At 35.2% G+C, this 25,880-nt stretch overlaps 1 protein-coding gene across 3 annotated transcripts in view; it reads left to right on the forward strand.

Moving 5' to 3' along the window:
• Nucleotides 1-25,880, forward strand: part of WASHC4 (WASH complex subunit 4) — a 59,384-nt gene that overhangs the window by 25,756 nt on the left and 7,748 nt on the right. For all 3 annotated transcript variants that reach the window (XM_042947586.1, XM_042947587.1, XM_042947588.1), the window contains 15 exons: nt 1,629-1,754; nt 4,880-4,987; nt 6,099-6,245; nt 6,371-6,450; nt 7,573-7,678; nt 8,186-8,302; nt 9,921-10,089; nt 10,374-10,528; nt 12,032-12,106; nt 12,375-12,479; nt 15,112-15,246; nt 16,938-17,046; nt 21,587-21,653; nt 22,098-22,184; nt 25,723-25,870. In XM_042947586.1, coding sequence (XP_042803520.1) covers nt 1,629-1,754; nt 4,880-4,987; nt 6,099-6,245; nt 6,371-6,450; nt 7,573-7,678; nt 8,186-8,302; nt 9,921-10,089; nt 10,374-10,528; nt 12,032-12,106; nt 12,375-12,479; nt 15,112-15,246; nt 16,938-17,046; nt 21,587-21,653; nt 22,098-22,184; nt 25,723-25,870 — 1,734 coding nt within the window. The remainder of the gene's footprint in view (nt 1-1,628; nt 1,755-4,879; nt 4,988-6,098; nt 6,246-6,370; nt 6,451-7,572; nt 7,679-8,185; nt 8,303-9,920; nt 10,090-10,373; nt 10,529-12,031; nt 12,107-12,374; nt 12,480-15,111; nt 15,247-16,937; nt 17,047-21,586; nt 21,654-22,097; nt 22,185-25,722; nt 25,871-25,880) is intronic.

Genomic DNA, 25,880 nt, shown 5'->3' on the forward strand with positions numbered 1-25,880 from the left:
GGTAACATTTGGCTTCTGTCTCCATTCTCTTTTGGAACTGGCAGATGCTTCTTAAGGAAGCAGCCTCAAATGCCAGGCTCACTTCTCTGGGTTTCTTTCTTCTCCCAGATTTTGGCTTTATATTTCCTTATCTTCTTAATAGCTCTTTGATGCCTCCTGAGAGATTAAAAAAATGTTTTGCCCAGATTTGCTTGTTCTTTGTACAGAGGTTAGTCCAGATTATTTATTCTTCCATTAACAAAAACAGACCCTAAACCTCTCCTCTCCCCATTTAGATTTTTAAAATACGTCCTTTATATATATGTTTCACAAGTTAATGACCATCTGGGGACCCATGAATTCTTTCACCCATGTTCCCCCTCAAAAAAGAAACTCCCCTTTTTATGCCTGGCTTAGAGTTATACTTTTGCTGTTCTTTGTTTCTGCTTTTAAACTTTTCATGGTGCTGCACTAGGGCAGAATCTGGTGTGATAGTTCTGTAGCTGACAGGTTAAGACTTCTAGCTCTTTCCTGTGTGTATTCCCCAAGCTTTGTCACCTTTCTTAGGATGCTGCCTTCTCTCTCATTTCTTATTCTATTAACTTTGCACATCTCTTTATCACAGAGATATAATTGGTTCAGAGAAAATCCCCTCTCCCACCCACACTAAGTATCACTTCTTTACTGAGCCACTGTTACACTGATAGGAGAGTACTTTATCTCTCACATATGATAGAGGACTAGAAAAAAAGTTGAGAATCACTAGCATATGGCTTCTGCCCCAGTTCCTTGAATAGATCCATAATAGTATAATTTAGGTTCATCCTAAAACTGTACATGTATCTTTTTTTGTCCTTTTGTAAACCCAAAGAATCTTTATTATGATGTTTCTATGTGGTTTTTTTGGATCTACATGAAAATATATAAGGTAATATCCTTTTCCTTTTCCTGTTTTCTTATTCCATCCCATTTCCCTGGGTTTACTAGCACTAAAAATCTTTTTTAAACCTCACAAGACCTTTGTTCTTCCTTCGTGAATAGAAGAGTAGGAGAGAATATGTTCTTATTGGGCTGGAAGGAGAGAAGGTCTGATTAGGACCAACATAGGCAGGGGACATGGTAGCAGATGAACAGTGGGGATTGGTCCGGGTGAAAAGGAAAGGGGGAATTGGCTTGGAACTGAGAAATACCTTTCAGTATCTGTATTGGCTAGACAGCAGCTCTCATACTCCTTATTTTTCAGTTCCTGGTTCCTTAGGGTCCTTAGCATTTGTCTGTAGCAGATAGGAGTCTTTAAACTCTTGTCTGGCAGGTAAGATAAGGATGAATAGATAGCTTCTGGACATTCAGATCATTTCTCTGAAGGGTTTGTTTGTTTTTTTAATGGGGAGATTCTTTAACTGTGATTTTATACTTTAATTTCAGCAGTACTAAACTTATGGTATGTAATAGGTTAAATACACCTTTAGGGGTTGCTTTGAAGCTTCACCATTGTGTAACATTGCGTGAGGAAGAATATTTCAAAATCTTAAGAGCAGACTTTAAAATAGTTATTGGCAAGTTGGGGAATAATTGTTACATAGAGAATGAAATGTTGAAGAAATGAAACTTTTCCTTGTGATTATAATCATTGTTTTATTTTTTTATAGGGCTTCTTATATGCATACAGTATTAGTACCATTATTAAAACCACAATGAATCTCTACATGTCAATGCAAAAGCCAATGACCAAAACCTCAGTTAAGGCATTATGCAGGCTTGTTGAACTTCTCAAGGTAGGTTTAAGATTATTTTACCTTGCCATTATAATTGAGAATTAACCTGTGCTTAAATTATGGTGATCTTGTAATATTTGACTTCTTGATTATTAGAATAAATAATTGTGGGAAAGTGTACTTATCTCTCACATGGCTAAGGAAACTAGCCATTGAAAGTAATTTCTGAATAACTTTATGAATGGCCAATATATTTAAACTTTATTAAAATTAGCATGTATTGAGAGAAGAAGGGAATGAGAAGGTTAACTTAAGTATTAGTAAAGTTTTGCTCATGGAAGTTTTAAGCATGTTGCCTGAATTATAAAAGAATATGACGTAGTACAAAAATTGGTGCATAGGTCAGTGGAACAAATAGGGACCCCAGAAATAAACCCACAAATATATGGTTAGTTTTGACTTAGGAGGCAAGAATATATAGTGGGGAACATACTCTAATAAATGGTGCCGGGAAAACTGGACAGCTACGTATAAAGAATGAAACTGGACCACTTTCTAATGCTATACACAAAAACAAAATCAAAATGGGTTAAAGACCTAAGTGTGAGACCTGAAACCATAAAAATTCTGAAGAGAGCACAGACAAGTAATTTCTCTGACATCAGCCATAACAATATTTCGTAGATATGTCCTCTAAGGCAAGGGAAACAAAAGCAAAAATGCACTATTGGGACTACATCATACATCAAAATAAAAAGCTTTTGCACAACAAAGGAAATCATCAACAAAACAAAAAGACAACTGATTGGGTGAAGATATTTGCTAATCATATATCCAATAAGGGGTTAATAGCCACAATACATATAAAGAACTTCTACAACTCAACACCAAAAACATAATCCAATTAAAACATGGGCAGAGAACCTGAATAGACATTTCTCCAAAGAAGACATACAGATGGCCAGTAGGCACTTGAAAAGATCCTCCGCATCACTCATCATCAGGAAACTGCAAATCAAAACCGCGATGAGATACCCACCAGTTAGAATGGCTGATATCAAAATGACTAGATGTAACAAGTGTCGGCGAGGATGTGAAGAGAAAGGAACCCTCATGCATTGTTGGTGGGAATGTAAATTGGTACAGCCACTGTGGAAGACAGTATGGAGGTTCCTCAAAAAGTTAAAAATAGAAACACCGTATGATCCAGTAATTTCAGTACTGTGTATTTGCCCAAAGAAAGTGAAAAAACTAATTTGAAAAGAACATGCCTCCTGTGTTTATTGCAGCATTATTTATAATAGCCAATGTGTGGAAACAACCTAAATGTCCATCAATAGACAAATGGTTAAAGAGGATGTGGTGTACACGTAATGGAATATTATACAGCCATAAAAAGGATGAGATTGTGCCATTTGAGCCAGTATGAATGGACCTAGAGGGTATTAATGTGAAATAAGTCAAACAGATAACTACCATATAATTCTACTCATAAGTGGAATTTTAAAAAAATAAACAGAAAGCAGAATCAGACCTATAAATAATACAAGGAACAAACTGATGATTGCCAGAGGAGGGGTTTGGGGGATTGTGTAAAATGGATGAAGGGGAGAGAGTGGTACAGGCTTCCAGTTATGGAATGAATAAGTCACAGGAATAAAGGCACAGCATAAAGAATACAGTCAGTGATGCTGCAATAGCAATGTAATGGGACAGTTGATAGCTATACCTGTAGTGAAGAGAGCATAATGTATCAATTTGTCAAATCACTAGTTGTACACCTGATACCAATGTAACATTGTGTATCAACTGTACTAAAAAAAAAAAAAAGACATCCATTTTGTAGTGTTCAGATGCACATGAGGCTAGTCAACATGAGGCTAATTATTTTGCAGTTTAGGGAAAGTGCTGTAATCTTGTGATTTGAATACTTCTGGAAATACGATAATGTTTTTAGCATACTCTATGTAAGTAAAAACAATAAAAACCCTTTGTAGGCAGGAGAGCCCACTTAACCTTTTATAAAAATTGAAATTAAAATTTTCTAGTAAATTTCTGCTAATGCCTTTAGATTTGCTTAGGAAATAAAATCTTTTGGAAATTTTCAGCCTTTTTTAAAGATATTACATTTTTTAATGAACTGTAAATACAGAAATGTGTGTATATGCATATATTTCATAAACATAATTTTAAGAAATAATAGACAAAAACCCACTATCCCATTTAAGAAATATTGATATTTTCAGAAACCCCCTGTGTTGTGCTCTGTGATTACATCTTACCCTGCTCCCTCAGAGGAAACCAGTCCTGCATTTTATGCTTCTCATTCCGTTGGTTTTCTTTTTAGTTTACCATATATAGATGAATCTATAAACCATTCATCATTTAGTCATGTATGCTCTTGAAGTTTATATTAATGAAGTAATACTTTATGTACTTCTTTACTTTTTTAAACTCAGAATTTTTTTTTTAATACTAGAATTAATATTGGAATTTATCACGGTGATTTTTAGTTTTTTTTTTTTTTAATGTTTGTTTATTTTTGAGACAGAGACAGAGCATGAATGGGGGAGGGTCAGAGAGAGAGGGAGACACAGAGTCTGAAGCAGGCTCCAGGCCCTGAGCTGCCAGCACAGAGCCCATCGTGGGGCTCGAACTCACAGACTGTGAGATCATGACCTGATCCGAAGTTGGAGGCTCAACTGACTGAGCCACCCAGGTGCCCCCAGAATTTTGTATTTGAACTTTTCCATGCTGGGATGAGTAGCTATGGTTCCTTCATTTTCATTGCTGTGTAGCTTTCCTGTAGATGGACTTTGGGTGATTTCCAGTTGTTGCTACTATATACAGTGTTACTGTTCTTGTATCTGTTTCTTGGTGTAGTTGTGCCAGAGGTTTGCTGAGTTTTGTGTCTACCAGCGGATTGCTGGGTTGTGTGTTACTTACATGTTCAGCTTTTCAAGATGATGCCAGATTTTTTTTTTTTAATGTTTATTCTTGAGAGAGAATAGTGGCTTTTGATGAACAGAAATTCTTAATATAATTGAATTTACCGATCTTATATAATAATTCTTTTGGATCCCATTTACAAATTCCTTATCTAGCCCAAGGTCTTAAAGATATTCTGTGATTTTGCCTAAAAGTTTTAAGTTGATTTTCACAGCATTACTTGTGGTTCTTTTTAGGCTATAGAGCATATGTTCTACAGAAGAAGCATGGTTGTGGCTGATTCGGTTTCACATATAACACAGCACCTTCAACATCAGGCTCTTAATTCTATTTCTGTAGCCAAGGTATGAAGGTTATTGTATATTCAGCATAATTATCTTTTTAGTTTGCTCTCCTGTTGTTTTATGTGTGTTTTTTATTTTTAAGCATCTATTTTAAGTTTATTTCTTTTTGAGACAGTGAGCATGAGTGGGGGAGAGGCAGAGAGACAGAGGGAGAGAGAGAATCCCAAGTAGACTCCACGCTGTCAGCGCAGAGCCCAATACAGGGCTTGAACTCACGAACCATGAGATCATGACCTGAGCCGAAATCCAGAGTTGGACGCTTAATGGACTGAGCCACCCAGGTGCCCTTATATGTGTTTTTTTAGTTTAGTCTGTTTACTCCATTCCTTCAAACATAATATTTCTTGGTCCTTTTTCTCCATGTTATTTTATGATTGTTACTTAGAGCAATCAGGGTTAACTCTGAACTTGCAGCATGGAATACATTAACACTCCTCTGTTAAAAAATGACATTGTGGGAACGGCTGGGTGGCTCAGTTGGTTAAGGATCTGACTCTTGATTTAGGCTCAGGTCATGATCTCATGGTTTGTGAGATTGAGCCCTGCTTCAAGCTGTGCACGGGCAGTGTGTGGAGTCTGCTTGAGATTCCTTCTCTTTCTCTCTCTCTCTCTCTCTCTCTCTGTCTCCCTCTCTCTCTGCCTCTCCCTCCCTCTCCCTCTCCCCCTCTCTCTCTCTGTCTCTCTCTCTCACTCTCTCTCTGCCTCTCTGCCCCTGCCCCGCTTGTGCTCTCTCTGTCTCTCAAAATAAACATTTTAAAAAATGACATTGTGTAGTTTTAAAATATGCCTCTTTTTTAAAGAATAATTTATTAAATTAATCTGGAAATTTTAGACTCTGGCCTATGTTGCCATCTTGAACTGCCTTTCAAAAAGCCTAATATAGAAATTTAAAAATATGCTTACTGCATTTGCTGTCCCTGTCAGCATTAAATGGTAATGTTACACAAATAAAGCACATAATGTCAGAAAAAGCTGATCAAGGGAAGCATTTGTCTAAGCTCTCTTAAATTGAATCATGGAAAAGATTACCACGAAGTTTTTCTTGTGAGTCTTTGTTATTGCTTCAGAAATAAAACTGTTATTTCTTGCTTTCTCTTCTTTTGTCTTTTAGAAAAGAGTAATTTCTGACAAAAAATATAGCGAACAGCGTCTTGATGTACTCTCTGCTCTAGTGTTGGCTGAAAACACTCTAAATGGACCAAGCACAAAGCAACGACGACTTATTGTTTCCTTAGCACTAAGTGTTGGCACACAAATGGTAAATTATTGCTGTTATGGAAGGAAACTGAAATTGGAGATTTCACATTTTCCTTCTTACTGACCCAAGAAACCTGTTCTTACTTTGACTGCAACTTCTCTGTCATTCTTTCCCCTCCCTGATAGAAAACATTTAAAGATGAAGAACTCTTTCCACTGCAAGTAGTCATGAAAAAGCTGGATCTTATCAGTGAACTTAGAGAAAGGTAAGTAGGGATATGTAACGATACTCCAAAGATAAGGCTGATAGAAACATCAGTTTTCTTTTTAGCATAGCAAGAGAAGAAATATAACCCAGGTAGACCATTAGTTCCTCTTGTCACTCCTTTAGCGTGACCAAAGTGAGTCTGTGACCGGGGATCGTATTTCTTTACCTTTGCTTCTGTAGTAAGGAAATAGCTTCTGGAAGAACTCCCAGAGAAAACACGGTATCACCCATGGAGCACCTGCTAGACCCCGATGCATATTGTGATTGCTGTGATGAGTCTCCTAGTGGACTTATAAAATTGCTGCTTCATAACAAAGTTTCATCTCTTAGAGATTCATGTCACATAGTTTTCTGTAGTTTTATTTTGACATGAATTGGAATTAATTCAATAAAATGACTTAGTTTTGGGCTTATTTTTGTAGCCATTTGTGACTTTATTGTTTTCTTTTTATTGAGGAAGCAATATGTTTCTTGAAGGGAAAATGGGTCTTCTGAATTTTGATTCCCAGGTGAATTAAGGTTATAGCACAGTTTTTCATTTAAAGCTCATATTTATAACAATATTATGTTGTTCTCAGAAGCTGAGACTTTAAGTGTAGGTACTAGCATTTAACTTTCTATCTTCTCCTTCTTCATTATAAGATATTTAGTGTAACATTTTGTTGCCCCAAAATGGTGTGAAATAGTCACTTGGCAAGGAGTATAGGCAGGTTAAGTGTAACTGTTTTTTTGGTCACAATTTTTTAAAAGGTTCTGCTTTTCAACTTTGAGACAGGTAAAATGGTACATATGTGATGCAAGTATTGTAAGTTCAGTCCTATCAAGTAGTATTGAAAAATTAAACTCTATCTTAAGAGTTATGTGTGTCGTTTTTCAAGTATGCTTTAGCCTGCGTGCAGAATTCTGACAGTGTCTGATATAGGGGAGTTTTGTTACCCATGTTCAATTTAGAAAGTATTTTGTGGCTTTTCTCTACTAATTTTGGGTTAAGTGATGTAGGGGATACAAAAATGGGTAAAACTGAGCTCTTACCATTGTGATGTGTAATGTTGTTCCTTTCATTATTTTGGTGGGGGAGTGCTTTGATTTTGCTACCACTAATTACTACTTTACATTGTAGAGTCCAAACACAATGTGACTGTTGTTTTTTATACTGGCATCGAGCTGTCTTTCCAATTTATCTAGATGATGTGTATGAAAATGCCGTTGATGCAGCCAGATTACACGTAAGTGAAGAATAATATAATTGCTAATGTTTTTACAATACTATCCATATTTAATGAGCATTTATACAGTCTGTAGTTAAATTTGATATAAATGCTAATGAATATCAATATATTTAACTCTTTTACTCGTATTCCTAATCATTCTCATTTCACTTTGATATTAGTTGATGTCACAATAGGCTGACATTTACTTGTCAGCAAGGAATATGTTACTCAGATCTTTCTATTTCTTTTAGAAATAAATATTTGAATGTTCAAGGCAAGAAAGGATAAGTGAATGTGAATTTTTTGTTGATTTAATATATATGCTTTAGAGAATAAAATCTGGCTCTTCTTATTTAGGAAAGTAAGACAGGCATGTGTGAAAAAAATTAACCTTCAGACTGAGGTTTTGTCTTCAAAGATAGATAATTAACTTTTGTGATATATATATTTTTTCCTTTGTGCTATTTTTTAATTAGAGCTCTGGTTTTTCTACATTCGTGAACATTCTGATTTTCTTCTTAGTACATGTTCAGTGCTTTACGTGACTGTGTACCTGCTATGATGCATGCAAGACATTTAGAGTCCCATGAAATACTTCTGGATTGCTATGACAAAGAAATTATGGAAATCTTAAATGAGGTAACGTCATATTTGAGATTGCATTCCAAATACATGTTTTTAAGTTTTTCAGTGTTTGGAAAAACTTTCTGGATTGAAGCAGGCTTTCATTTATATTATATATTCATGTTATGTGTAAGTAGTAATATAAATTATTATTTATGAATCATTGTCTAGAATGAAGGAACTTTTCAGTATCACTGTTATGCTAAATTGGTCTTTAATCCCTAAGTTTTATATAGAAATTCAGACTAGGGATTTGGGAAAAATACTTGACTTTAGTGAATAGCAGATTTTGAGTGTAAAGTTCTGTTTATTAGAAGAATGCAGATACAAAGTGGGTTTGAATATTGAATGCTGCTAATGGTAGCGCACTTCTGGCAGCTTAACTAGTGATATTTTATTGAGTTATTTGGAGAGCTATGACCAAATATTCTGTATTTAAAGATGTATTTGTGTAACAGAAATAATTCAGATATGCAGTGTAGTATATCCCTTCTTGTTTTACTGGAATCCATATTATAAACACTAACATTTTAAATTTTCATCTAGCAGTATTACATGGAGGGAGAGAGAAAAATGAGTAAAGTTCACAATGTAAACCATATGCAGGTTTGATAAAATTATGAAAAATTTTATATAATTTCTTATATTAACTACTCTTATTTAAAAATAAGATACATGTCTGGCCAGTATTTAGAACTTCATGGTAGACCAGAAAAGATGATTGATTTCATTACCTTTAGAGCAATGAATTTTGTGATTTTTTTTTTTTTCTTTTTAATGATTATCATAAGGAAGCTTTTTAAAAATTTCTTCCGTTGCTTGTTCTCAGGACATTTCCTTCGTTACTGGTTTCCATAAGTGTTTATACTTTAGTTTTTTAAGTATTTTTTAATATTTTAATATTTTTTAATATTAGGCACCCCTAAATGTTATACTTTATATTGTATTTTCCCATTTTTTATAATGAAGCCATGAGACATTAGCTTTTTGAAATTCTTTTTAAGAATTTTAAAGTATTAACGAAAATAAAAAACTTCGGATTTATCTAACTGCTTCGTGGTCAAAAAAATTGTTGGTTTAAAATGGAGAGCAGGGGCACCTGGCTGACTCAGTTGGTGGAACATGCAACTCTTGATATCGGGGTTGTGGGTTCGAGTCTCACATTTGGTGTAGAGTATTTAAAAAAAATTTTTTTAAATGTTTATTTAGTTTTGAAAGAGAGAAAGAGTACGGACAGGGGAGGGGCAGAGAGAGAAGGAGACACAGAATACGAAGCAGTCTCCAGGCTCTGAGCTGTCAGCACAGAGCCCAGTGTGGGGCTCGAACCCACGAACCATGAGATCATGACCTGAGCCGAAGTCGGGCTCCTAACCAACTGAGCCACCCATGCACCCCTATTTAAAAATCTTTTTAAAAAAGTATAAAAATAAAATGGAAAACAAAGTAACTTTCATTTTCCTGATAAAAATAATATTTTACCATAGCTTATTTAGACTCTTAAACCAGTTTGACAAATCCTTTCATCATTGAACTCATTATAAAACTCTAGTGGTCAATGCATAGATGCCTTAGAGGAGCAAGGCAATAGGAATATCATTTTGAAAAATTAAGGTATCAATTCCTTTGTGAATAGCATTTACTGGACAAGTTATGCAAGGAAATAGAGAAGGATCTGCGGCTTTCTGTGCACACTCATTTAAAGCTGGATGACCGAAACCCTTTCAAAGTTGGCATGAAAGACCTGGCCCTTTTTTTCTCTTTGAATCCAATTCGATTTTTCAATCGTTTCATTGACATTCGAGGTGAGTGTTTTGCTTTCCTTCTTAAACTCATATACTATATCAGTTTGCCCTTAAGTGTTAACGAGCAACAAAAAAACTTTGAGGGTATTTTTGTGTTATTCATTTATTCTTTAATTCTTTTTTGTTTCTTCTTTTTTATTTTCCTAGTACCTTATTTTAAAGGAAGAAGTCTGATGTTCAGAGACAAGTCGTTTCCAAAAGCTTCATCTTTCTTCCTATTCTGTTTTTTCATGAATCAAAAATTTGTTTATATATTTACTGATTTATTTATTTATTTTTGGTAGCTTATGTAACTCACTACCTAGACAAGACCTTCTATAATCTCACAACAGTAGCTCTTCATGACTGGGCCACGTACAGTGAAATGAGAAATTTAGCTACCCAGCGTTACGGATTGGTTATGACGGAGGCTCATCTTCCTAGTCAGACTTTGGAACAGGTATAGTATGAAATGTTTCTGGCATAGTGTGTTTGTAGCATAGCAGTGTTTCTCTAAAAAGTCTCTTTTTTTCTTCTTAATTTAGCACATGTTTATAATTGAAGAAAATATTTGCTGTATAAAACTACATACTTGACAAGAATAATGGTGCTGATTTGCTTTAGGAATAATTTACCACAGGCTTTCTGTTTACACTCCAGCTTTTGTTGAACATCTGAAATGTACATAGATTTAGATACACTGTTTCAGAAACCGTGGGATAGTGAGGTGGTGACTTCTGCCGAGTTGTAAAAAGTTTAGTCAAGATCACAGTTAAGGATTTTAAACCTAGATATAACATATAAATTTTAACATCTTAAGAAATGGTCAAATGTATATGACTATAAATATCTTCTTAAAATGAGTGCACAGAAGCATTTACTTTTGCTAATTCAGTAAGCTAATTTACAATATGACAGTATCTCATGAGTGCAAAAGTTATGTTTTCAGTTAATTTGCATGTATTTTTCCTAAGAAAATCCAAAAATAGTATTTATCAAAAAACATTTACTCAGTTCTGAAATTTGAGGATAATTTTTCTTCCAGCCTACTGTGTGTAGGTACCATTTCTGGGATCAGTTTGTATTTCCTTTCATTCATTTATGCATTTAGTATTTACTGAAAAGATGCTAGGCACCAAACTGTGTTTTGGGATACAAAAATAAATAGGAACAGTTTCTGCTCATGTACTTATAACCAAGGGGAAGAAAAAGTGAGTTAACAATTTTTAGATTGAAACATGAGAAAAACTATAACGAAAACTTAAAGGGGTATTGTGATGCTGCTTTGGCCCCAGTTAGAAAAGCTGTGGGACAATGCATCTGATGCCATTAGGTGTTAGAGTAGTAACTGAAGAGTTATGGATTCTTAATAGGTAACTTGTATGTTAAAGGTAGTCTAGGGTAATTAAAAGAAGCCTAAGGATTTGGAATTAGACTTTCTAAAAATCCCTGGGTTCTGCCTCTTCCTAGCTGTTTGACCTTGGAGAACTCCCTTAGCTTCATTTTCTTCAGCTGTGGAATTTAGAAGACTAATACCTCATTTTTTGAGAATTACATAAAAAGAACCTTGCTTGCACAGTGCCTGAAAAATAGTATGTATTTTATAAATATCACCACATATCCTGACTACCTTTTAGAATCTGGCCATTAGTTTATTTAGTAAAATATATACAGAAGATTTTTGGGAAGACCAGTAGTCTCAAGAATGGTGGGGAAATGATTGAGTCATGAATGTCTGAAATTTTAAATACAACTGTTCCTGTCCTTACAAAAGGGGTAAGATAACAAGCAGCCAGGTTTCCTAGGGAGACAGTCCTGATTGTAGCAGTTAGAAGGCTGCTTAACCTTTGGTTGTACTCTTTATATAGTTGTTTTTTTAAAGTCATTTTAAATATTGGTAGTAAGTCACTATATTGATACAAGTCTGACTATAATAATAATAGAACTGTGTGGGTTGTTTTAGGGCCTGGATGTTTTGGAAATTATGAGAAATATTCACATATTTGTGTCTCGATACCTCTATAATCTCAACAATCAGGTGAGTGGGTTTTAGAATTTTTTTTTGATGTGGGTGAATGTATAGTAGGAAGGCTGAGGGGCAAAAATTGATTCTCATTAGTGAAAACTAATGAAATAAAGCAGAAAATAATTGTTTAGAGATCTTTTTATTTCTTTGATTATATTATTGAATGACTTTCCAATGAAATTATCTTTTAATGAAATAGATTCTAAAATTTTCTTTGTGTAACTGACCAGCATTTGCTATGGATTGTGTTGTTATCTAGTGTAAATTTGTTTCATTGCAGATTTTTATTGAACGAACAAGCAATAACAAACATTTGAACACTATTAATATTCGGCATATTGCTAATTCAATTCGAACACATGGCACAGGAATCATGAATACAACAGTAAGAGTCTTTTTTGGGGATTGGGTGGGTAATAGACTCCTGTTTAATATGGTAGTTTGGAAAATAGTTTTCTCATAGAACATTCTGGTAAATATACACTACTGCTTGTTTATCATATACCTGAATTTCCATTGTTCTGGTTGGTATAATTATAGTGTCTGGGGAGGGGCTGCCTGGCCGGCTCAGTTGGTAGAGCATGTGACTCTTGATCTTGGGGTTCTGAGTTTGAGCCCCATGTTGGGTGTAGAGATTACTTAAAAATAAATCTCAAAAAAAATGGCACTACAGTTGTGTTGGTTGTCATGGAAGCTCTGTGATACAAAAGGCATTTTCAAATGTCTTACCATCTCAGGGACATCATTATTAAGTGCTATCAGAGATTTGGGGACACTGGCATAGATGTATGTATCTGTGTGGATTGTCTGATATCATTTGTTGCTTTTGCACGCGAGCAATTGATAGCAGTTTATTTAACATTAGTCATGCTTTTTTGGGGGGGGGAGAGCTTACTAATTATTTAATATCCATAAAAGTAGAAATTTACTCAAAATATTTTGAATCTTAGAAATGGGCATACTATCATTTGAGGGAATCACTTGAATTTGTATCCTATTTTTTCTTCTGTGGAGAAGAGCCGTTTTTGACTTTACCTGGTTTTCAGGTACACTTAATTTGTCCTTGAGGAAAGAAAAATATGAATGCTTAAATAGTAAAATCTTATTAAGCATGTTTGAAAGTAAAGAAATAGGGAGGAGTTACATAACTGGAAATTACATAAGGACCATTTTAATATTTGGTGCGGAGCCATTAAAGTGATTGAGCTGATAGGAGATGTGGTTGGAGTTCTGTTTTAGCAGTTACCAATATAGAAATGACATAGAGTTTCTAATTTAAGGAGTCATTCGTGTGGAGATCATGTCTGAACTTTTAAGGATAAAACTCTTTTTTGACCTCGAATCTGTCAGAAATCTCATTCATGTAACAGATATAATTATGTGTGTATTTTACATGTCTGAGACACTGTGCTAGGTGCTTTGGTGAGAAAAACAGTTTCTGCTCTCATGGTGATTACACTCTAGCAGGGGATATAGTCATGAATCAGTTGATCACACTAACGAATGTACATTCCTGATGTTTGATGATGACAAAGTGAATATAGAAGAAATAAGATGAGGGGTGCCTGGGTGGCTCAGTCAGTTAAGTGTCTGACTTTGGCTCAGGTCATGCATGATCTCATGATTCGTGGGTTCGAGCCCTGTGTCAGGGTTGGTGCTGACAGCTCAGAGCCTGGAGCCTGCTCCGGATTCTGGGTCTCCCTCTCTCTCTGCCCCTCCCCAACTCGTGCTCTGTCTCTCTCAAAAATACATAAACATTAAAAAAAAAAAGCCTGGATGATCCCCCCAGGACACTTAAAAAAAAGAGAGAGAGAGAAATAAGATCAGAGACTGGCAGTTACCCATTATTAAGAGTGGGAAGGTTAGGGGTGCCTGGATAGTTCAGTCAGTTAAGCATATGACTTTGGTTCAGGTCATGATCTCATGGTTTGTGGGTTTGAGCCCTACATCGGGCTCGGTGCTGACAGCTCAGAGATTCTGTGTCTTCCTCTCTGCCCCTCCCCCACTCGGGCTCTGTGTGTGTGTGTGTGTGTGTGTGTGTGTGTGTGTGTGTCTGTCTGTCTCAAAAATAAGTAAATAAAAAAAAAAAAAATAGAGTGGGAAGGATAAAGAAGGGACTATTTCTACCAGGACAACTACTAGTAAGATCAAGAAGAAAACAGTGTTTAAGCCACAGGAAAAATTATGACGAAGCACCCATTTCTAACACTGGATAAATGACGACTGTCAAAAAATGAAGTTTTTGAGGGTGGAGGAGATGGAAATTAGTACAAGTCTTCCAGCTTAGGTCAGAAATAATGTCATGTTATTTTGGCCTTAATCTCAGCTCAAATCCAACTTTTTCGGGGTTTTCTGAGTCTTGATCAGGGCCTTTTATTATTATTCTCAAAGCACTGGCACTTCTCATTGTATGAATTATTGCAGATGAGATTTAATAATTTATTTCACATATACTTGTTTAAATGTCTGTTACTCCTGCTAGAATATAGACTTCATGATAACAAGCACCATGTCTAGCGTGAGAGCAGATACACCCTGCCTTGTGCAAAGGAGGTGCTCAAAATATTCCTGGGTACATCATTGAATGTCTTCCTTCAGGAGAGTTCAAAGAGCGCTGTGTTTCTTACTTTAGTATCATTCTAGGCATGTAGATTAGTAATAAGTAAGGAACAGGAACTTCTGATTGTGGTTTATGCCATAAAAGCTAGAGTGTTGAATTTGTATTTTTTATTCTCACTATAACTCTTAGTTCTGTTATGAGGTTATTTTCCTTGTATTTCTTTTTTTTCCCCCTTTTATAGGTAGTTAAAATATTTAAGGGGAGCTTATAGAAAGTTCTGTAAACTTGGGCAATAAAAAAGCTTCATTTATTTAAATATTTTCAGTGTGAATTAGGCTTTGTAAATATTAGACTTTATGAAATCTCACTTAGAGCTTATAGTTGATATTCAGTCACATTGATTTGACATTAATTTTTATATTAACTTCTCCCAATTTTTTGTATTTTAATTTTATAGGTTAATTTCACCTACCAGTTTTTGAAAAAGAAGTTCTACATATTCAGCCAGTTTATGTATGATGAACATATCAAATCCAGATTGATAAAAGATATTCGGTTTTTCAGGGAAGTCAAGGACCAAAATGATCATAAGGTATTTTTTATTTTTATATTCTTTTCAAGGTAGTTTGATTTGGCTGTTGAGTGTATAGGAGATGTTTATGCTGAAGTTCATTATGAAGCTCTGTAATGGGATTTTAGTTTTTTTGTTATTTTTCACAATAGTGTCTTCTAGATCTGGCCTCCACGTTTCTTGTATTTTCCCTTATAGTTTCTTACTCGTAGGCTAAAGTGTAAGGATCCATGTGGCCAGGTGTTACTTTTCTTTATTTATTTTAAAATAATGCAGAAGAGAAACATGCTTATTTTGAAATATTTAAACAATATAGAGTGCATAAACTAAATGACCTCACTCATTTGTCTTTCCTCCCAGTTTCATTCTCTGGAGGCAGTTGCTGTTAACGTTGTGATATGATGCTTTTAGATGTCTGTGTGATAAACATATTTGTTTGCATATACACGTATTGCTTTTTTTTTCCCTAACAAAAAGGGAGTAATACTACAGAGATTATTTTACAGTATGCTTATCACAAGTCTGTACATATAATAGATCTACCTCATTCTTTTTAACAGTTGACAGTAAAGATGTATATACCATAACTTATTTAACCTTCTCCTACTGACAGATATTTAGATTTTTCTGATTTTTTTAGTGTTATGTACAGTGCTACAGGGAACATCCTTACACATTTATTTCTGTGTATTGGGACATTATTTCTGAAAGATGAATTGCTTGAAGAGAAATTTCTAGGGCACAGAATATGAATATTTAAAGTTCTGATATATGTTGCCACAAGTTCTAAAAATACCACACCAACTGTTATTCCCTGTATTATAAGAATACTGTTTTCCCTTCACCCCTGCACTGAGTTTTCCAGTAATGAAGAGAAATGTAAGTGGTACTATTCTGGAGGCTTGTAGCCATGTGGCTAGCATGGTTTTTATATGGGTTTTATATTTTAGATGGGTTTTATATTTGATTTGCCACATACAGAACTATTTTAATTGCTCTTTAGCATCACCTAATTTCAACCGTCTAGTATTCTAGGTGGTAGTTTTCATCAATGTCAGAGCAGTAAAATACTATTTCCTAGTAAAATAACTGAATAAAATTATAGATTACAGTTATAAGTAGAGAATTATATTAACTCCTTTTTACTGGAACAAATTACTAGTATTCAGAGAAGTGATCATTCTATTGTTTATGAGAATTATTTCCATTTGTTAATATAAAATGAGTAATTTTCTCTTTTAATTAGCTAAGACTTGAAAAATCATTTTTTATTAGTGATGGCAATTAGAAATTTTGGCTCAGCTGATGTATGTTTTTGGGAAGGAGTGTGTTTATATATGCAATACCTATTTTGCTACAGGAACTTGGCTGCACGACACTGAAGAAGTGTTTCTAGGAGGAATTGGTTCCTTTTATCTATTGATAGAGTAGTTGGATGTTGGGAGACTAATAATGGTGATGGAAAACTGAAGTTTGGTGGCTTTAATAATTATTTTCCTTAGCTAGTGACAAAAAGAAATTTAATTTGTATTGACCTTAAACATTGGTAGCTTTTGTGCTATAAATTTTGTCAGATTTAAGTGATTTTTTTTTTTAAGCACAGTGGAAATACAAAATTAGAAAGGAAAATGGTATTAGCGTGGTTGATTTTGTAGGCATTTTATGCTTTAGGGGTTTTGTTAATAAAGGTAGTCTTTAAATTATCTCTTTAGTATCCTTTTGAAAGAGCAGAAAAATTTAATCGAGGCATCAGAAAACTTGGAATTACCCCAGAGGGACAAAGCTACCTTGATCAGTTCAGGCAACTCATCAGCCAGATTGGTAAGTTATTATAAAAGAGTTGGGAAATAAAGTACAAATTCCAAATAGCTATCTCCTTGAATATCTCATATAAATAAACAATTTAATATGTGAGTGCCTGAGATCAACTTTATTCCACTGAGTCATTTTCCTACCAAAAGATTTTCAAGTATGATTACACTGTTGGTGCAGAAATAATTGATAGACTGTGGGACTGTGGACTAAAAGAAATTCAATAAAACCTCTTCAATTCAATTAAAAATACATTTACCTCGTCTCAAATATGCTCATATTAGTCAGATTGTAACTATTTATTAGGTACTTACTCTGTTCATGGCACTGTTCTGGGCTTTTAAAATGGGCTCCCTGAAGTTATAGCCTCAATGCAGAGGCATAAAATAATTTATGTGAAAAGTTAACTAGTAACATAGGTAAATAAGTTACATTACTTACAAATAAGTTTGGTTAAGGTTGAAATATTAAATGTTACAATTTTCTGTTATATCATTTCACATTTGTATATAATTTCTTGAGTTGTCCTGCCTTATAGGTAGAACTAGTTTCCCAAAACGTGTTACATTATATTTAAAAGCAAGAACTACATTTAAAAATAATTGTAGATTAACAAAACTGTATACTTATTTAAGCTTTCCACAGAATGCCTGTGCAGGAGGCAGGTAATCATCATTTTAAAGATGAAAAAAGAAAAACTCAGACAAATAAATAGTATTGCTAGGACTTAAACTGGTTTTTTGGCTGAAGTCCAGAGGTATTCTGTATTCTTCACAATTGTAGACACTAAACAGTAAATTCTTATTGACTACACTTTGGTAAACTTATGCTTCCTGAGATTCGTTCATTCATTTATGAAACATTTACTAAGAATCTGTTATACCAAATACTCTTCTAGATGCTGAGAATACAAATAGCCTTTGTTCTCAAGGGGCTTTAAATTTACTAGTGGGAAAGGTGTTATAAGGATTTAGTTCTGGAGTAAAGTCACTGAACGCTAGCTTAAGTTTTATAAATTAATTATGTTTATTTTTTTTGAGAGAGAACACGAGCAGGGGAGGGGAGAGAGAGAGAGAGAGAGAGAGAGAGAGAGAGAGACACAGAATCTGAAGCAGGCTCCAGGCCCTGAGCTGTCAGTGCAGAGCCCGATGTGGGGTTTGAACTCACGGACCTCAAGGTCATGACCTTAGCCGAAGTCGGATGCTTAACTGACCGAGCCACCCAGGCGCCCCTGCATATTAGACATTTCTATAAGAACTTAGAATTTTACATTTGTCTTTTTTTTTCTTATTTTAAGCAATTTAATAAGGAGATTTGTTCCACAAGTAGTTTCCTCATAGAGACATTTGATGTCATTAGACCGTAAGCTTCTGGAGCAGTAGATCTTAGCCCTTTTTGAGAATCTAATGAAAACTCTGAATTGGTTTTCCCCAGAATAGTGCCCATATACTACACATACAGTTCCACATGTTGTTATACCAGAGTTAAGGTGCTTAAGGTCAGAGTCCAGGGACCTCAGACTTAGAGCTGTTTTTCTAAAGCAGCACTGCCTAAAGCTTCATTTATTCGCAACTTCATTTATTCATACTCTGATTATGTATCAGAGTTCTTCTTCCCCACATGTGAATACTGCTTGCACTATTATTTATTTAATGTTTTAATATTTTTTAAAGTATAATTTTGTCCTATGAAATAGTCCTTAAATTATTGAAGAGGACTGTGCTAGTCATCTTCCCCCATACACATTCTCCCCCTAACACATAAAGTCATGTCACCTCACTTGCCGCCAGGAGGCATTCAGCATTTGATGAATATTATCCTTTTCACTTTGTTCCAAAATTTTATTCTTTACTCTCTTCTTAGAAAATACAAATTCTTTATCTCCATATAAACGTAGTAATGTGTTTTTGAGTCTGTTAAATATATTGGGAAAAGGAGTAAGAAATCTCAGAGTTGGAAGCAAAAGGAAAAGTCCTTTTGTCTAATTACTTGCCTGCTGAAATAATCAGTACCACCACTAACATTTATTGAACATCTGTGTGCCAAGGCTTTGCTGAGTGCTTTGTGTGTTCTAACTCCTATAAAACTCACAATGTTATAAGTATTGCTGTTTATTAATTCTGTAGGTATTTACTGAGGGCAACAAATGTTTCTAGGTGCTGATGATATATAGGGCACTAAACAAAATCTTTACCCTGTAGAACTTAATTTAACAGATGAGGAGACAGAGATACAAAGTTTATAACTTGACCTAGATCTTCTAGCTAAAAAGTGGCAGAGTCCATTGAACCCAAGAAATCTGGCTTCAGAGAGTTCCTGTTAACTGTTGCTCTATACTTGCCTCTCAGTAGCACATTTTGATCTGCTGGATATTGGTCTGCTAATAGTAGGAAAACAGTGAAACTAGATATTTTATATTTGTAAGACACATATTAGGGAAACATTTTAACATCATCTCTCATCTTGGGATAGCCCTAAAAATAGATTCAGTGATACCTATTTTGAGAGTTTTTAAAAACATCAGATGAGATAGTGTATGTAAAGAATGTATTGTAATGATTGTGAAATAATAACTTTACCTTTTTGTCCTTTCTCCCAACTCATTTCAGTTCAGTTTAGCCATACATAGATGACTCTTGAACAATACGTGTTTGAATTGTGCAAGTCTGCTTATATGTATATGTTTTCATACTATTGTAGTACTGTAATTGTGTTTTCTCTTCCTTATGATTTTTTTTCAATTTAAATTTATGTTAGTTAACATGCAGTGTAGTCTTGGCTTCAGGAGTGGAACACAGTGATTCATCTCCTACATATGACACCCAGTGCTGATCCCCAAAACTGCCCTCCTTAATGCCCATCACACATATAACCCGTGCCCTCCCAGCAACCCTCAGTTTGTTCTCTGTATTTAAGAGTCTCTTATGGTTTGACTCCCTCTCTGTTTTTATCTTTTCTTGATAACATTTTCTTTTCTCTAGCTTACTATATTGTAAGAATGCAATATACAATACACATAACATACAAAAAGTGTGTTAATTGACTTTGTCACTGGTTAAGGCCTCTGATTAACTGTAGGCTGTAAGTAGTTAAAAGTTATACACAGATTTTCAACTGTGGGGGTCTTGGAGGGTCCGGCACCCCTAGCTCCATGTTTAAGGGTCAACTGTATTATTGAATTCCTACTATGTGTAGGGGTGGAGCAGTGAGAACAGAAGCTGTGCCATGGATCTTGCATGCCAGTTGGGGGAGACACAAAGACACAGAATATGTCACTGTTAAGTGCTGGCTAAGAAGGTGTAATGGTTCTGGCCAATGGTATTCAGTGATGTTCAGGGAAAACTCTAAGGAGCAGGGACCTAAATGACATTGGGGAATAAGTCATGTGTGTATTCAGGGAAGGAGCATACCAGAGCGAGGCCACTGGAAGTGCCAAAGCCCTGGGTCTGTCTGGCATTTTGGGGACCTAGAGGCTGGAATGGAGGAGTTAGTAGAGTCCTGAGTGGTAGGGCAGGATATCAGAACAGCAGCAAGGGCACTATCACACAGGGCTTTGTTGACCACATAAGAGATTTGGGTTTTATTGAGATGGAAAGCCATTGTAGGGTTTCCAGAAAAGGAAGGATATGTACCCACCTACTTTGAAAAGAACCACCGGCACTGCTGCTATGTAGATAAAAGATCGGGGAGCAGGATGCTGACGGTGGAAGATCGGGGAGCAGGATGCTGACAGTGGAAGTAGAAGATTGGGGAGCAGGATGCTGATGGTGGAAGATTGGGGAGCAGGAGGTCTTTGCATATTGCAGAGGTGTAGGCAAGAGATGTGGTGGTTTGGAAGAGGATCATAGCTGTGAATGTGAAAAATGGTGGGATTGTGGCTACATTCTGAAGGTGGGGCTATTATAATTTGCCCATTGATTAGATATGAAGTATGGAAGAAAGAAAGGAGTCAGGGATGACTTCAGGACATTTTGCCTGAGCAGTTGGAAGGATGGAAATGTCAGTTTCTGAGATAGGAAATATAATAGGGTGAAGATCTTGAGTTTGACTTAAACATTAAATTAAAAATTCTTAGTCTTTTAGGTGTAGGCATTGACTAAAAAAGCCTGAAGGAGTAGTCCAGGTTGGAGATGTAATTTGGGGGCATCAAGTAAAGACCTCTTGGTATCATTTCCAGCTGTATTGGTGGGGAGGGGTTGGTCTGGCAAGCACTCAGTGTGAGAATGAAGAAATTATTGAGATAGTAACTTTAAAATGTTTGTTTTTAAACATGTAGTCAGCATTTAGTGAATTTAGTTTATCAAATGCCAGTCACATTTATTTTTAAGATATTTAATATAGCTGTGTATAAGTAGGTATATTTATATTTTAAGTGCACAAATATGTAAGTTTCACTTTTATGGAGTAAGAATTAAAGTAAAAGAGAGAAGAATCTTTTAGTACTTAGGAATAGAAACCCTGTAATTCTACATGTGACTGTATTCCTGATTGTTAGAGTTTAGATTTACTTGAATAAATATCTGATTTGTGTCTGTGTGTCATTTTTAAGGTAATGCTATGGGCTATATACGAATGATAAGATCTGGTGGCCTTCATTGCAGCAGCAATGCCATTAGGTATGAATGCAAACATTTTTGTCTTATGCTATTTAAAAATTTTATGTCATTTAAATTTATTGTAGGCAGTATTGTAGAGAAGTTTTTTTTTCTTATTGATATATTTTGAGATAAATATGGAAGAAGACCATTAGTTCTGGTTATATTTTTTTCTTCTTGAATTTTAAGATTATAGCAGACCTTTGAAAATTTTTTTTCTCTTGAAGATATAGTTATCAGTATACTTTGTGAATGGTTCTAAAGATTACATGATTTTAAGGATTAAATCTGATTATTCAGATCTAAAGGTCAGTTTTAGAACTAAATTGGTTATATTAGTAATATAACAAATACAAAATTCTTTCCAGATAATATAGTTGAAAAATTTGGAGACTTATAGTAGCCCTTCATATCTCTGTCAATTACTCCTATTTAACTTAATAAAATTATTTTCCAAATTCTTAGATTTGTACCTGATCTTGAAGATATTGTAAACTTTGAAGAACTAGTAAAAGAAGAAGGTCTTGCAGAAGAAACGTTGAGAGCAGCAAGGTAGGGGCACCTGGGTGGCTTAGTTGGTTAAATGTCCGACTCTTGATCTCGGCTCAGGTCATGATCTCATGGTTCATGGGATTCAGTCTCGGACTGGGCTCCGCACTGGCAGTGCAGAGCCTGCTTGGGATTCTCTCTCTTTCTCTCCTCTCTCTCTTTCTCAAATAAATTGATAAACATTAAAAAACAAGGTTAAAATCTAATTTTGGAATAATCTAAATTTGGAGATTTAAAAAAGTATATGTTTATATAAAAACATTTTAAAGGGGAGATTAGAAGGTAATATATAAACTTATGTTTTTGTGTTTTTATTATATAAGTTATGGTCTCAGTTTATGAGATTCAATTTTTTTAAGACTGCAGTATTCTGAGATTTTTCCAACTTCACTAAAAAGTTATCTTCTAGAACACGCTATCTAATATAGTAGCCCCTAGCCACTTGTGGCTGTTGAGCATATGAAATGTGACTAGTCCAAATTGAAATGTGCTGAAGTACAAAGTATATAAGTAACTTTGAGGATTTAGTCTAAAAAATGCCAAATATCTCATTGGTAAAATTCAGTTCACCTCTCTTTTAACTGTTTTTATATTTGTTTGCCAGCACTATTCTAGAACACCTGTCCTTTATTTCGTGTAATCTAGGCCAGCATTGTCCAGTACAGTAGCCACTACCACATGAAGCTGTTGAACACTTGATAGGGCTAATGGGCCGAGGAACTGAATTTAAATTTTTATTTTATTTAAATTAGGCAAATAAGATAGCTGATGGGTATGTTATTGGACAGTGCAGATGTACAGACTTCAGTAAGTGGTGATTTTTGAACATAATTTAAAACTTGAGAGAGGCATGAAGAATTATTAAGAAATTCTTTAGAAAACTACAGATTTTATTAATAAAATCTTTGTTATTATATAATAATTATTATCTAATTATAACAGTTTATTGACTCAGACATGAAGGGGCACCCCTGGACAAAGTGGACACAATCTGAGTCTCAAAAAGAATCATGGTAGAAATCAGTTAAGTAAAAAAAGAACATTAAGATACATTAAGAATATTAAGATATATTAAGTAAAAAAAGAAACCATGAATCCTACTGATGATAAGAAAGATTGGAGGAGTAGAGGGAAGGTTCCTTTTTACAGAAGAATGCCAGCTGATAGATAAGATGAGAAAATGTAGGGAGAAATCACTGTTTCGCAATCACCACAGTAAATGCTTGAAATCAGACAAAAATCATCAATAAAAATGGTTTTGGAGAACAGAGTATTCATTTACTATCAGAAGATTTTCCCACAAATTGCTCAATAACTACAAAGGGGGGAAAACTATCTCTATGAGGGAGAGGTTGATGTATTCCACCTTAACTCAGTGATCGAACATAGCATCACCAGTTCACAGGACACACTGACATTATGGGATCTTCTCATGCAATGTAACAGCAAGTGCCTATGTTGTATTCTTGCCAAAAAGGTTTACTCTGGATTTATTTTAAGGGAGATTCTGAGACATTATCTGAGACATTCAAAGTTTGAGGCATTCCGTGAAACACCTGGCCTGGACTCTTAAAAAATGGCATGAAGGACAAAAAAGGCAACGAGACTATTCTAGATTAGGAAACTAAAGAGACCTGACAACCAAATGCAGTGGGTATTCCTTAATCGTATCCTAGATAAGGGAAAAGGGGGGCTATACAGGACATTTGGGGGATAATTAGGGAAATTAGAACATGTGTATATTAGATAATACTGTGTTTTATTTTGGGGTGTAATGATATATTGTGGCTTGGTAGGAGAATTTCTTGGCTCTTAATAGATTCATATTAAAGCACTTGTGGGCCGAGTGACAAGAAATCTGTAACTTTAAATGTTTCCAGAAAAAACAAATGTGGCAAATGTTACATGGTGAAGAGTAAATAGGTGTTCATCATACTATGTTTTAACTTTTCAACAGGCTTGAATTTTTTTTAAATGAAAAAAAAATGTGTGCATATTTATGAGAATAAGGCCCCAACACAAGATTTGCTTTGAAATAGTCTATTATAGGATAGCTTAGTTCTTTGCCAAATTAAAGGAGCCATGTACAGTTAATAATATATTTAAAGTCATTTGCCCTGAAATTACTAATTTTTGGCTTGTATGTCAAAGAAGAAAATCAGACTGTTGTCTCTTATTAAGTGATATCATCCATTTAAATATTGATGATCTTTTAAAAATATTTTTGAAGCAGTTTAAGGTCAGAGAGGTGGGATATTATCTTTTAAGATCTCTAGGGTAAAGCTGTCTGCTAATAGCAAGTTCAGATTTATGCAGAGGAGTGGATGACTGACATCGAAGGAAAGTTCATGGCAGGTGAAGTCAAGGAGTTGTGGGATTGTGATAATGAATCAGTTATCTAAATGGGCAACGGAGTCTTCCAGGATGATGGAGAACTAAAACATGTATCATAGTCCTAAGATAATAAAGGTAGGGCAATGGGTTAAAAGGTTAATAGATACCTGATATCAGGAAGGAGTAGCTGGGTAGTTGGATACAGTGGGATCATGAGAGTCTCAAAGGAGAGGTTTCTACCTTTTAGTGGTGGGGGAATAATAATTTGAAAGTGATGGTAGTTGTGGGGCGCCTGGGTGTCTCAGTCAGTTAAGCGTCTGATTTCAGCTCAAGTCATGACCTCACGGTTCCTGGGTTCAAGTCCCATGTCGGGCTCTGCTGACAGCTCAGAGCCTGGAGCCTGCTTCGGATTCTGTGTCTCCTTCTCTCTGTCTGTCCCTTCCTCAGTTGCACTCAGTGTGTCTGTCTCTCTCTCTCTCTCTCTCTCTCTCTCAAAAATAAATAAAACATTTTAAAAAGTTAACAAAAAATGTGGTGGTAGATGTAAATGAGGGATGAAGGAGAAAAAGCAGCTAATGTTTCCAAATGTTGAGTGGGAAGCTAAGTTCTTGAGGAGGAGCCAGGTTCCAGTTGAGGTAGGGAGGTATAGAAGAAGCATTAGTGAAGAGAGTTAAAAAGAGGAGTTTTTTTACAATGAAATGGAATTCTACAGGGCTTATTGTGGGAAGAAGAAATATAAAACTGTTATTTTAAGTTTGAAGATGCCCTGCATATTTTATTTTAGGGAATAAGTTCATTAAACAATTGGGATCAGCTTTTGTCCATAAGAAAATAAGTTTATTCTGAACTCCAAGGAAATTGACTTAGAAACGAGAAACGTCTTCTAACGTTTTATACTTTTGAGTACTCTCATTGAAACTGATGAGAGTTGGATTTAAAAAGCCAGACCTTCGTGGGGCATCTGGATGGCTCAGCCAGTTAAGCGTCCTACTCTTGGTTTTGGCTCAGGTCATGATCTCCTGGTTCGAGGGTTTGAGCCCCACGTCGGGGTCTGTGCTGGCAGTGCAGAGCCTGCCTAGGATTCTCTTTCCCTTTCCCTCTGTCCCTTCCCTGCTTGCTCTCAGATTAAAAAAGAAAGAAAGAAAGAAAGAAAAAGCCACACCTTCTTTTAAGAAAGGAACCAGGTAAATATTTTTTTGTATTTTAGGCATTTGGATTCAGTCCTCAGTGATCACACACGAAATTCTGCCGAAGGCACAGAGTATTTCAAAATGCTTGTAGATGTTTTTGCTCCAGAATTTCGAAGGCCAAAGAATATACATCTTCGAAATTTCTATATCATTGTTCCCCCTCTGGTGAGTATTT

This window comes from Panthera leo, chromosome B4 (assembly GCF_018350215.1).
Source record: "Panthera leo isolate Ple1 chromosome B4, P.leo_Ple1_pat1.1, whole genome shotgun sequence".
Classification (NCBI taxonomy): domain Eukaryota; kingdom Metazoa; phylum Chordata; class Mammalia; order Carnivora; family Felidae; genus Panthera; species Panthera leo.